This window comes from Protopterus annectens, chromosome 5.part0, assembly GCF_019279795.1.
Source record: "Protopterus annectens isolate FY-2018-M chromosome 5.part0, PAN1.0, whole genome shotgun sequence".
Taxonomy (NCBI): Eukaryota; Metazoa; Chordata; order Ceratodontiformes; family Protopteridae; genus Protopterus; species Protopterus annectens.
The window spans coordinates 1,774,899,882-1,774,913,525 of record NC_056735.1 but is presented as its reverse complement, the minus strand read 5'-3'; the positions used below and the strand labels follow the sequence as shown (position 1 = coordinate 1,774,913,525).

At 38.0% G+C, this 13,644-nt stretch overlaps 1 protein-coding gene across 1 annotated transcript in view; it reads left to right on the top strand.

The window, feature by feature from the left end:
• Positions 1–13,644, top strand: part of IGSF5 (immunoglobulin superfamily member 5) — a 678,183-nt gene that overhangs the window by 389,662 nt on the left and 274,877 nt on the right. Inside the window, exon 6 of the mRNA XM_044071572.1 lies at positions 12,738–12,762. Within this exon, the coding sequence (XP_043927507.1) occupies positions 12,738–12,762 (25 nt within the window). The remainder of the gene's footprint in view (positions 1–12,737; positions 12,763–13,644) is intronic.

Genomic DNA, 13,644 nt, shown 5'->3' with positions numbered 1-13,644 from the left:
CTTTCATGTTATTTGGCTAGGAACTGTTACAGCTTACTGTTCTATGTAGTCTGAAGACCTGTTCAGTCATTATTGGGTCTCAGAGACAGTATGAGAATGACCTGCTTTCCTTTACCAAAGAAGTTCATCATATAAGCACATCTCCTAGTTCCCAGTTTTACTGAAGCCATTTTCAAAGAGTATGCTGATGTCTTCGATGACAAGTTAGGCAAACTTCCAGTTGTGTATTCCATGAAGTTAGACCCAGTGGTCAGTCCAGTGGTCAGATCAGCAAGAAAAGTTCCAATAGCTATGTAGGATAAAGTTAAAGCTCAGTTGGACAAAAATAGTACAACAAGGTGTAATTTCTCCAGTCACAAAAGGCTCAAATAAAATCAGAATATCTATTGACCCAAGATATTTGAAGAAAGCATTAAAGAGACCACATCATCCAATGTGTACAGTCGAGGAAGTCACAGCCCTAATACTGAATTTTACTGCTTTTTCTGTCTGAGATGCAAAAAGTTAATTTTGGCAGGTGATGCTTGATCACAAATCCTCATTACTGACTACTTTCAGTACCCCTTTTGGAAGATATAGATTCCTCAGGATGCCATTTGGAATAGATTCAGCAAGTTTCAGCATGCAATGGATCAATTTCTTTTCAGGTTATGCTTGTGCCATAATAGTAGATGATTTATTGGTTGGAGGCAGTGGTGAAGCAGAGCATGACAGAAACCTTAAGAAAGTTCTAGGCAGAGCACGTGAAATAAACTTAAAGCTCAATCCTCTAAAGTGCAAATTTAGACTACCAGAAGTTACATATGTAGGTAATTTATTTATAAGCACTGGCTTGAGACCACACCCGTCCAAGCAAGCAGCCATTCTTGAGATGCCAGCACCAGATAATGTTCAGGCTCTACACCGTTTTCTTGGTATGGTCAATTATTTAGACAAGTTTATACCAGACTTCAGTGAGTTGAAAGCATCTGTGAGAGAGCTGATGCACAAAAATGTTACATGGTCTTGGCTGGAACAGTACCAGAAAGCATTTGAAGTCCTTAAGTAGACAATTTCCACCCCATATACATTTAAGATACTATGATGTCAATAAACCAGTAAATCTTTCCTGTGATGCTTCAAAATTTGGTCTTGGTGCAATTATTCTTCAGGAAGGCAGATCAATAGCCTATGCATCAAGAACTGCAATATGCTCGAATTGAAACTTTTGGCAACAGTATTTGCATGTTCAAAGTTTCATGATTATATCTATGGTCGAGCTATTCAGATTGAGAGTGATCACCAACCTCTAGTTACTATTTTAAAGAAGCCTATGCATTCAGCTCCAGCAAGATTACAAAGAAAGATGCTCAAATTGCAAAAGTACAACTTCAAAATAGTCTATACAAAAGGAAAACTTCTTTATCTGGCTGATACCTTATCCAGATTACCCAGAAATACAATGGAACAGCTTCATGCAGAAAATTTTGACTTTGTCATCATGCAAGTGTGTTACTCTTTCTACCAGGAGACTTGATGAGCTCAGAGATCATATAAAGACTGATCCAATTCTGCAGAAGCTCAACCACTGCATTAATGTTAGGTGGCCGTCAAAGCAATCTAGTGTACCACCTAAAGTTCAAACTTATTTTCCTTACAGAGATAAGATGTTGATGGAAGATGGCATTATTTTCAAAGGTCCTAAAATTGTTGCTCCTGCTTCCTTACAACATGAATATATCCAGATTTGCATTGTGGTCACCCAGGTTCCGAATCTACCAAAAGAAGGGTGAGACAACTAGTATTTTGGCCTTCTCTAACAAAATACATTGATAAAGTACTTTCTTCTTGCTCAGTATGCAGTAATACTAAACCACATTTGCAAAAAGAACCACTTCAGCTAAGTCAAGTTCCTGAACTACCAGTAGCCACTGGTATATTTGAGTGGAACAATCAGCATCACTTAGTGTTGGTAAACTCTTATTCAAACTGTTGGAGATTGATTTACTACCTAACCTAACCCCCACTGCTGTTATCACTAACCTGAAACATCATTTCTCTGTCCACGGTAGTCCACACAAAGTTATTTTTGACAATGGTACTCAATTTACTAGTCAGCTGAGTCAAAACTTTGCAAAAAAATCGGACTTTGTGCATGTTACTAGTAGTCCACAATATCCACAGTCAAATGGATTAGCTGAACGTGCAGTACAGAGTGCAAAGCAATAGCTTGAGAGGTCAAAGCATGACAATACCAATGACTTTTTGAATTTACTTAATCTCAGAAATATATCCCGTGATGATATACTTGGCTCGCTTGCTCAGAGACTTCTATCTAAGCAAACGTGAACAACATCGCCTATCAGTTTCAGTTTGTTAAGGCCTAAAGCTAGGAACAACAGGACAATTAGAGTCCAACTATTCAGAAAGCATTCTTTCCAGAAGTCCAGATATGATAAATCGAGCAGATTTCTTCGTCCGTTGAAAGGAGAGACAGTGAGGGTACAAACGGTGAAAGGTTTTGACCAGCTTGATCAAGTAACCAGTACAGTGGATATAAAAAGTGTACACACCCCTGTTAAAATGCCAGGTTTTTGTGATATACAATAATGAAATCACAATAAATCATTTCAAAACTTTCCCAACTTTAATCTGACCTATAACTTATAAATTGAAAAAAATCTGTTAGGGGAAAAAATATAAAAAATAAAAAGCATACAATAAGCTGGTTGCATAAGTGTGCACTCCCTTAAACTAATACTTTCTTAAAGCACCTTTTGATTTAATTACAACATTCAGTCTTCGTGGGTAGGAGTCTATCAGCATGGCACATCTTGACCTGGCAATATTTTCCCATGTTTCCTTGAAAAAGCACTCCAAATCTGTCAGATTGCAAGGGCATCTCTTGTGCACAGCCCTCTTCAGGTCGCCCCACAGATTTTCTATTGGATTTAAGTCTGGGCTCTGGCTGGGCCATTCCAAAACTTTAATTTTCTTCTGGTGAAGCCATTCTTTTGTTGATTTGGATGTATGCTTGGCATCATTGTCATGTTGAAAGGTGAAATTTCTCTTCATCTTCAGCTTCAGCTTTCTAGCAGACACCTGAAGGTTTTGGGCCAAAAGTGACTGGTATTTGGAATTGTTCATTATTCCCTCCAAACTGACTAAAGCCCCAGTTCCAGCTGAAGAAAAGCAACCCCAAAGCATGATACTGCCACCACTATGCCTCACAGTGGGGATGATGTTCTTTTGGTGATGCAAAGTGTTTTTGTGCCAAACCTACCTTTTGGAATTGTAGCCAAACAGTTCAACCTTGGTTTCATCAGACAATAACACATTTTCCCACATGCTTTTGGGAAACTTGATGCTTTGTTTTGCAAATTTTGGCTGGGCCTGGATGTTTTTCTGTGTAAGAAAAGTCTTCTGTCTTGCAACCATACCCCATAGTCTAGACATATGGAGAATATGGGAAATTGTTGTCACATGTAGTACACAACCAGTACTTACCAGAAATTCCTGCAGCTCCTTCAGTGTTGCTGTAGGTCTCTTGGCAGCCTCCCTGACCAGTATTTGCCTTGTCTTTTCATCAATTTTGGAGGAACATCCAGTTCTTTGCAACATCACTGTTGTCCCATATTTTCTTCACTTTTTGATGACTGTCTTCACTGTGTTCCATGGTATATCCAATGCTGTGGACATTTTTGTACCCTTCTCATGACTGATATCTTTCAATTTTTTTTACTTTCTCCAAGTCTTTTGGGTTTCTAATACCATGACAGGAATGGACCCCATTCCTAAGTCAAAGTACGATTAAAGTTCATGAAATTAGTATTGTTTCAATCTTTGATGTCAGCCAGTAGCGCTCTTTGCAGCATCCGCAATGTGCCCAGTAATGACTCCTTCTGCAGTTCATATGGAGTTACATGTATTGGTAGCATATCTAAATATGATCGTAAATTCTTTTTTATAAGACCCGTTACTCCTACTACTATTGGAACTGTCTGGGTATCTTTCTTGCACATTGGTCTCATTTCTGCCTGCAGATCCTGATATTTTATGACTTTATGTCTCTCTGTGTGCTAGACACTGTAGTCACTGGGTGCAGCAATTTCAATGATCAGTGCTACTCTTGTCTTCTTTTCTTGGACCACTATATCCAGTTTTCTAGCATCTTTTGAACTGTTGGTAATGGATGATGTCATGTGATGTAGACTTCTTCATTTTCTATGATGCTTTGTGGCTCAGGTTTTCAGTGTTTTTTGACCATTTCAGTACCATAGTGTTTGCACAATCCCCAGTGCAACAGTCTCGCCACATTATTAATGCCTTTTAGTATACAGTCCTTCTGCCATTAGTATGTCGCATCCAGCAACGAGGTGTACAACTGTTTCCAATTTGGTTTTACAAAACCTACATTTGTTTGTTTCTCCCACATGTTCAATGGACTTTATAAACCAACATGTACACAGCCCACTATCTTGGACTGCCAAAATTAACTTTTCATCTATTGGTTTGAATTATCCTCTCCTTAACCACTCCTGTGTTCATTCCTGATCAACATGAGGTTCTTCCAGTAGTTTTCTATACTTTCAATTATATTTATGCTTTTTCCACATTTCTTGCCTTCTGATCTGATCCTTTACCTTATATTCTTTCTTTTGTTTTTTGGCACATTCAGTTGCTGCCTGATTTTTATTTACTTCTGGCTTGGTTTCCATTCCTGCTTGACACCAATAAGTTTCTGCTAGATTAAGCAGAGAAGTCATCTTGGATTTATTCTCCTCATGTTTCAAAACTTTCACTATGTTTGTGTCTTGTGAGGTCAACAGATATGTGTGGAGTCCCACGATTGTAGATCTATACATGTAATCAGTTTCGAGGAGACTCGACTCTCCTTCAGAACGGGGAGTATATAATCTTGATATGGACTGATTTTTATAAATCATTTGGTGAGGATGAAGCACCCTTCTTGTTCTCCTTTCTAACAATGAGATCCCTTTGATGCTTTGTAAGGTCTCTGTAAGCCTTGGCTTTTGCTGTAGCAGGCAACTGAGTAAATGTCAGGAAAATCCTACTAGGACAGCTGATCTTTATTTGGGGTTAATCAGAATCTCTTTAATTGATGGCAGGTGTGTACCCAAGAAGACTGAATGCTGTAATAACATCAAAAGGTACTTCAACAAAGTATTAGTTTAAGGGTGTGCACTCTTAAGCAATCAGCTTATTGTATGTTTTTTATTTTTTATATTTATTCCCCTAACAGATTTGTTTGTTTTTCAATTGGATTGTACAGGTTATAGGTCACATTAAAGGTGGGAAAAGTTTTGAAATTACTTATTGTGGTCTAATTTTTTTATATCACAAAAACCTGACATTTTAACAGGGGTGTGTACACTTTTTATATCCACTGGATATGTACTGAGCCGAGAGCCTACTTCACATCATCTGAGGTTCTGGATTACAGGCAAAATCATAGACATCTTCCTATATCAGAATCAATATTGCAGCATTGTTCCTGTGATACATACTCTAGATGTCAGAGCAGTCCAGACAATGTTCCTGTTGCCGAATGTATCTTAACTTCTACTTCCACTCCTGATGATGTTCCTGATGTCCCTAACATTCGACATTTAGCAGAGACAGTCCCAGTTGCTAGACCTAATTCTAATTTTTATGTCACATGATTTAGTCATATCTCCAGACCTAGTGTGAAGTATACAGTAACCTAGACATACTTGTTTATATGTCTTTAGTTGTGTATAATTGCACGACAAAGAATTATTTGTATTGATTGCATGTCAATTAATGTCATCAACATTGCATGACTTATTTCTCAAAGGAGAATGTAGAATAAAGTGTGTGTGCTGTGTCTTTAAGAAGTGTTTCAAGGACTGAACGTGAATATAGATAGCAAGGATGTGCTACCATCAGTGCCATTTTGAGAGTGCAGCCAGAGAGTGAGCATGTATGAGTGTAATAGCTAGTTTGTTTATAAGTTTATCTAAGTTAAAGTTATTAAGCCTCAATCCTGATGTGTTTTTACATAATAAAGCTGCTTGAACAGAACCCACGAATGCTCGTCTGTTTTATACTGACTAGACAAGCGACACCTACCCACTCCCTTCTCAGCCTCCCACACTTATCGACTATGTCCAAAAGTAACTCTTCTCTTTGGACCATACTTCCTATTAGGGAGTGTCATCAATGAACAAATTCCCACCTGAGACGGGCATGCCTTTGTCAGTTGCCCAAGCCACTAATCAAACCCGGGTCACCTGGGCCATAGTTTGGGCTTTATCCCTCTCTGTCACCTGAGCGGCTCAGCAGAATGTAAATGTTTGTGGAATATCTGATATGCAGCAGCACTGAAGAATTAGTACAAAACAATGAATTGCTGTACTGTCCTCGTTTGTCAGGATCTGTTAAAGTATCACATTAACAAATATATCAGCTGTCATTAGTAGTCATACCTACTGTTGTAAAACTTTGTAGAGAGGTTGAAAACCTTTGCCTTCATATGTAATTAAAATATCATATAATATCATATCTGCTTGTATTCATAGTCAGTGAAGAAAAGTGAGTCACCATCTCCAAGCTACACCACCAGTAATCTGTCGTTCTTATGATGAAACTTTAAAATGTATGGAATTAAAATATGTACCAGGAGTTAGTATCATCTGTGAGCTCATATATCAATATAGTTGAAGTTTCTTTGTTGCTATAGGCAAAAAAAAGTTGGAAAAAGCTTGAACTTTTGACCTAAAATAGGTAAAAATGAATAATAATAATAGATGTTATCATCCTTATTATTAAACATTAATAAACTGGAAATTTAAATAGCTGAGTGTGTTCTTAATTGTCTCTTGTTAATTTTATATTGTCAAAAGAACTATGCTTTTGCCAGGGTAACCTACTGGTATATGAAGACTGAATGCTTGAGCCTCAGTTGCCCAAGGTTCAACCCATTGAGAACTGGAGTTCCACCCCAGGAAATCACAGTTGGCAAGTTGTGCTGGCAGTGATGCCCTTTTTGGAAGACTGTTCCCCTTCTTTGAGTTGGTACGACCACGGAGTTGGTATGTTTAATTTCAGGGGGTGTGGCTGGCTTGACACCCACTTCAAGGGTGTAGAAGTGGCTTGCCCCCTACAAAAACACTTAAAAATGTGTTTTTTCAGTAGGTCTTTTTCCAGTGACTTCATTATGAGTATTTCAATCCTCAATGCACTCATTTTCATCCACTCATAGTTAACGTGTTTTGCCATTATGCTAAAAAATAGAGCTCTATATTTTAGTGTTATATACTAAATTATCTAAACATTGACCGATAAAAGACTATAACAGTTATTTTGACAAAGCTGTTCAGTATATTGAGATAAGCATCTGTCTGTGGTAATTTGGTGCTACTCTACTGTAGTCATTTCTAATAACAGTCAGATTAGTGCATGATACATAGTTATCATAGTCCATGATATTTCAAAGGAGATAAAACTGTCTCCTTTGAAATAAAACCAACTCAGAAAAACCCAACTAAACCTGTAATAGTTAGGAACTATTCTAAAGCAACCTACATCCTTTTAGGTGCCTGCCAAATTCAAGGCTCCCCTAAGCCCCGAGAGCACAGCTACCCATGAAGAATTATTCACAGATACCCTGTACAAGCATGACAATGGCTGCATTGAGGCTGCTGAACCTACTAGAAGTAAGCCCAAAACTAAGACCAAAAAATAGACACCACTGGTGGAGTCCTAATATCAACAGGGGTTTATTACAAAAGATAAAAATCATGTCCAAATACAGAAAGAGCAACTCTCGTAATGACAAGAACTATCTGTTTCAACTAAACAAGTAACTAAGAGGGCTAATTAAGTTGAACAAGTCCAATTATGAGGTCAGGTTAGCCTCTCAAGCTAAGGGCTATGCCAATAACCTTAAAGGTAACACTCCACAGTGTACTGAACTGGTGCTAAATAACACCACCTTCACTGACCAGGCTAAAATAGCAAATCTAATTACTGATAAATTCTGCTGTAACTTCACCCACCACTACCCCATAAGAAAACATTTCTAGCATATATTCCCCTCCAGGTATTAGCAGGGACCAAGTCCTGTCAGCAATTGCTAACGACAAAAACACTGCTTGATGTGCCCTGACAGTATCCCTGGTTGCCTCCTAAAAAGTCTAAAATATGATTAATCAGGACCATTTGAGTCACTCTTTAACTGCAGTCTTAAAACAGGTCTTGTACCAAGTGAATGGAGGACCACAATAGTAATCTTTTTTCATAAGGTTGGACTGTCAACCGACCCTGGGAACTATAGACCCAACAAGTATAATGTGCAAAGCCATGGAAAGAATTATCGTAGAAATGATCAACAAGACATCGGCAGCCTACAGACACTGAATCCATCTCGATTTGGCTTTGTTAAGGGAAGATCCTGCCAACTTCACCTGGTAGACTTCTTCAGAAGGGTCATCAAGGCAATGGATGAGAAGAAAATGGTGCATATCACCTGCCTTGACCTGGCCAAGGTATTCAATACAATAGCCCTCTCAAGGTCTCCAAACTAGACATAAATCCCTACTTAAAATTTGCTGGATTGCTGGCTGGCTCACAGATAGGACCCAAAAATTCAGCTGGCGAGACCACCTTCACCAAGAGATTGGTCACCAGCAGCATTCTTCAGGGCTTCATGCTGGGACCACTCCTGTTTGGCATCTACTTCTCAGAAGTCAAGGCTAATGTCAAAGGCCTCTATCTCACCAAGTTTGCAGATGACTGCAAATTGGGGACTATCATAGATTCACCACATGACACTAACAATGCTTTCTTCAACTATGTCAGGAGCCTTGCAGGTAACAATCCACAATGTGATGAAGAGGGTCTACCACAGACAAATGACTGGGTGCCCAAGCTGTGGATTAAAACTCAACACTAAGAAATGCATTATAGTGCCGATTGGGAAATTGTCCACACAGGGTTAATTACTGCATCTATAAAACATCCTTAAGAATTGACCTGGTAGTTATGGATCTGGAAAATATGTCAACAGTAATCTGGCCTTCAATCAACATGTAGCCAAGGTAGTAAGAAAATCATTCCGTGTCTCCCAACTCATAAGTATGGGTGTGGCATTCAGGTCCAAGAAAGTTATAGTACCACTCTATTCAGTCCTTATCATATGCATCATTGAATACTACGTCAACTTTGGCATGACCTAATCAGCCATTTGCAATGGTTGGAATGCCCACATGGGAATCCAGGGTATGAATACTCTGCCCTACCCAGAGCACATTAAGGACTTATCTCTGTACTCAGTCTCCAACAGGTTACCGAGAAGCGATCTATGCCCGACATATAAGGCATCCTCATATCCAGCTTTGATGTATCACTTGCACATCTGTGAAACAAATAGCACGAGAAACTCTAGATCCAAGGACTTGAACTTTGCTTGCAACATAATTAGAACATGTTGGAGAGACCACTATGTCTCTTAAAAGGTGCTTATGCTATGGAATAGGCTCCTCATCCATGTGAAGCAAAATTCATCCCTGAACCTATTCAAACAAAACCTAGATCATTGGATGGGAAATTGAAAATTCACCCCAGGTCTGGCTACCATGTCACTGAAGGACCAAGGCTGACAGTATGTAAAATGATCCCCAACTAGCATACCTCCCCCACATAACCCTTAGCTACCTCCTTACTAAATACCCTACCAAATAGATGCCCGAGGTACTCATGGATAAAACTGGGTTGGTTTGGGCGGCTATACGTATAAAGACTTTGGTGGTCATTAGCCTAGTATAAACCTATGACACTATGAACCTATGTTTTTAATAACTTTTGTAAGAAGTGTTTTTCAAAGAATATTATGTCATAATAATAAAATCTGAAGATAGATGATTTACAAAACAGCTCTATGTTTAATTAAGTAGTATGACAAAACAACAGTTCTAAACCTCTATAGTACATTGTTGTATAAACTATAAAAGAAAATCATACTGTAAACTAAAGATGAGAGCTTCTTCTATAAATGTAAATGTTTTGTTAAAAGGTCTTGTGGGTATTACTATAGGTAAAATTCATGAAATATAAATGTCTGTTTAAAGCTGTATACTAAAAAGTCACGCTACCATGGTAGAAACAGACTTCAGGCAATGTGCTATTATCTTTAAGACCTTAAACTATATTCTTGCAATGGAGTGAGCATACAGTTTTGTGCAGAAGGTTGTGTCTTGTTATAAAGCTATGGGAAACTTCCTATTTTATTCTGGGGTATTGTGCAGAGCAAGGGAAGTCAACTCTAGCATGTTCCAAGTATGCATGAGGGTCAGTGATGTCATCAAAAAGCCAAGTAGAAAAGACAATTCTGACGCACATGGGCAATGGATTTTGAACTTGATTTTTTATAGTTAAAACTCATCATGTTCCAGATGAAAACATGAACAAGACTTATACAACAAAAGGTACGTTCCCTAATGGAATGCAATGCTTAATACAAGTGATATTTCTTGGATAGTGACAACAAGAATGGATAGCAAATGACACATGGTCCTTGAATAACATCTGGTCATTGAGGATCACTCCAAGATTATGCATTTTAGACAGAAGGTACATAACCATGACTCTATCAGCAATACCTGAGATAAAAACAGGAACTGCAGATAAACTTACAGTGGTATGAATGCTTACATTAACTGATTTGGTAGAAGAAAGATTAAGCTTATTACATCACCCTCTTTTGAGGCTGAGTACAGAGCTGAGTGACATCAGCATAGCTGAGATAATGTAAAGTACTGGACCCAAAACCAGAGTCTGGTGGCACTCCAAGTTCTTAGTTTAGAAAGGATGCAATCCAGCTAAGATGGGTGATATGGTATCCCTGAGCATAATGATAATGTAAAGAAACTGATTTGTTTCCTGGATCTGTCAGAGGAAATACTTATCAACACTTCCAATGAGAACAGACACAAAGGCTTCAAAGGTATTCTTCACCAGCCAAAAAGGTATGCAAATCTAAACCAAATTATGGATGTACAAGTGTAGCTGTGAGTTGCAAAGCATTCTTTAATATGATAATTTTTTAGTTAAATTGGAATGAAACAGCACCATTAGAAATATATGTATATAGTGTGTGTGTGTGTGTGTGTGTGTGTGTGTGTGTGTGTGTGTGTGTGTGTGTGTGTGTGTGTGTGTGCATATACATATTTATAAATATATATGCATATAATGTGTGTGTGTGTGTGTGTGTGTGTGTGTGTGTGTGTGTGTGTGTGTGTGTGTGTGTGTGTGTGTGTGCATGGGTGTCTGAATGTGTATGCAAGGAGAGATTGCCAACATGATGCATGTGCTACCAGGGTAAGTACTATACTAGGCAGTTGACAGGAGTGGTGAGAATCTTTCTGATTCCTAGGGATGCTTTTTTTTAGCTAATTATAGTAAAAATATTATTACACATTATTACATACAATATATGTGGATGTGGGAGTCAGTGTGTATGTGTGACTGTGTGCCTGCACGTGTGCACATGTGTCAGGGTTTGTGTTTAGGGTGGTGCCTTTGCTAGCACAATGCATGGGTTACCAGGGTAAACAATACCACCATTACAGGTTTGACAGTGGGTAGCATCAAACAACTCTAATTCAGAGATACACTAATGAAGTTATATTTTTGCAGTCATAGCTGCCTCTGAATCACATTTTCTCACCATTATGTGAATTGATCTATCTGTGGTAGCTAATTTATATGTAAATTGAGCTACTTGATGTAGGCAATTTACACATCAGTTAGAATCTTTATGAATCCTAGGGATACTCATCAGCTAATTATAGTTTTTACTTTTAGGTGATATTGTTTTTAGGCTACTGTATTTCAAATTTGTATTCTTCTGCTTTTTTGCACGAAAATGGTGTAAATAGAAACTGCACCATAAAGTAATTGTATAGATGCCAAGAAAGATCTGTCAGCAGCTAATCACTATTGTATTGTGTGGAAATTACTTATGCACTTTCCAACTCCTTATTGTATAATGGCATTATAAACTACCCTTATCTCAGATTAAATTATTATATGCAATGTGCATATATGTGTGTGTGTGTGTGTGTGTGTGTGTGTGTGTGTGTGTGTGTGTGTGTGTGTGTGTGTGTGTGTGTATACATTTGTGTGTGTATGACTGAGACTCTGTGCATCTGTGTAAGTTTTGCAGTGTGTATGCATGCATGCTTGTGAGTGCGAGTCTGTGTCTGTGTGTGTACATCTGTCAGTGTGTGTGTGTGTGTGTGTGTGTGTGTGTGTGTGTGTGTGTGTGTGTGTGTGTGTGTGTGAGGAGGTCAGTGTGACTTTTAACACAACTTGCAGAATTTCTGGAGCTCTGTTTTAAATGCATCATGCCTGTTGTTGAGGGCTTATGCTAATGGCGAGTTCACTGTATGCATTGCTTTTTGTCTCTTAATTAAAAGTCTGTGTCACATGTATGAAAAAAAGCAGAAAGAAAAATATGCAACATTTGCGAATATAATCAGTATTTGTTCCTCGTATTTCTTAAAGAAGCGAACAATCTTTTTCTGTTTGCCTTGTTTCTAACATAAGTTGTTTTAACTCAAATGTGTTAAGAAAGAGTTAATAGAAATGAAGGGCTGAGACCATTTGTCAAACATGAATATTGCAAGCATTTGTCACCTTGCCTGAGGTTACACATCTTTGAGTTAGACAGTTCAATAAGGTATTATATTAAAGCTATTTTTCTTTTGTTCCAGGGTCTACTTACCAAGAAGAAGTAAGGTATGGACTATTCACACTAAAATGTTTTGTTAAATCATACATATTTAAAGAGATACAATAAATGAATGAATGCCATTAATTGAAACAATTTGTTTTTGTGGGACGGCATACAGAGTGTGGAAAGTATGATTCCAGATAAAAGATTTGATGCCCACAGAACCTTTACTATCATCTCTTCTGAGGTTTATTGTAGCATTATTGTAGCCTATGTCCAGAAAAACAGTCTGTCTCTTATCATCTGAAGCATTTTTATTTGCAGGTTTTGTAATTTGTGAAGCCTATTTGCTAAGCTTTACAGGTCACCAAATAAATGCCCAGAGCAGACCTGTGGGAATAGACTATGTGCCCTCTGAAGTGGGATGACATCATTTTGGTTGGGAAGTTGTACTCTGTGAAGTTAAGAAAGTGGTTCTGTAAATCATGATGACACTCTGCCTGTGAAGCACATGGAGCTGATGTGGCTGATGTTTGACAGTTTTAAATAAAGGATCAGAAAACGACGGTATATACAAATATGGTCGTACATAGAGAATTAAGTTACACTTCCGTTTACCACGGTTGGTGTTCTGCTGTTGCTAACTACAGCATTAATTGTCTTGTAGGTGCTATCCAATTAAATAAATCTGAAGATCATCTGCTTCTTTATCAAACGGTTGATTGGATTTAGACTATATAAGGGATTTGATTCTAGAGGTCTATGCCATTAATTCAGTTCTATTCCTGTGTAATTTCACAAGCATTTAAAAAAAGACTGCAATTTAATTACGAAGTCTAGTAGATCAATAGTCTGGAAAAACTGAGTGCAGTTGTTGCAAGTGAATGTAACAGCTTTTAAAAGCAATTATGCTGCATGTCTTTTAACCAGATAGCTAAAACAATAAT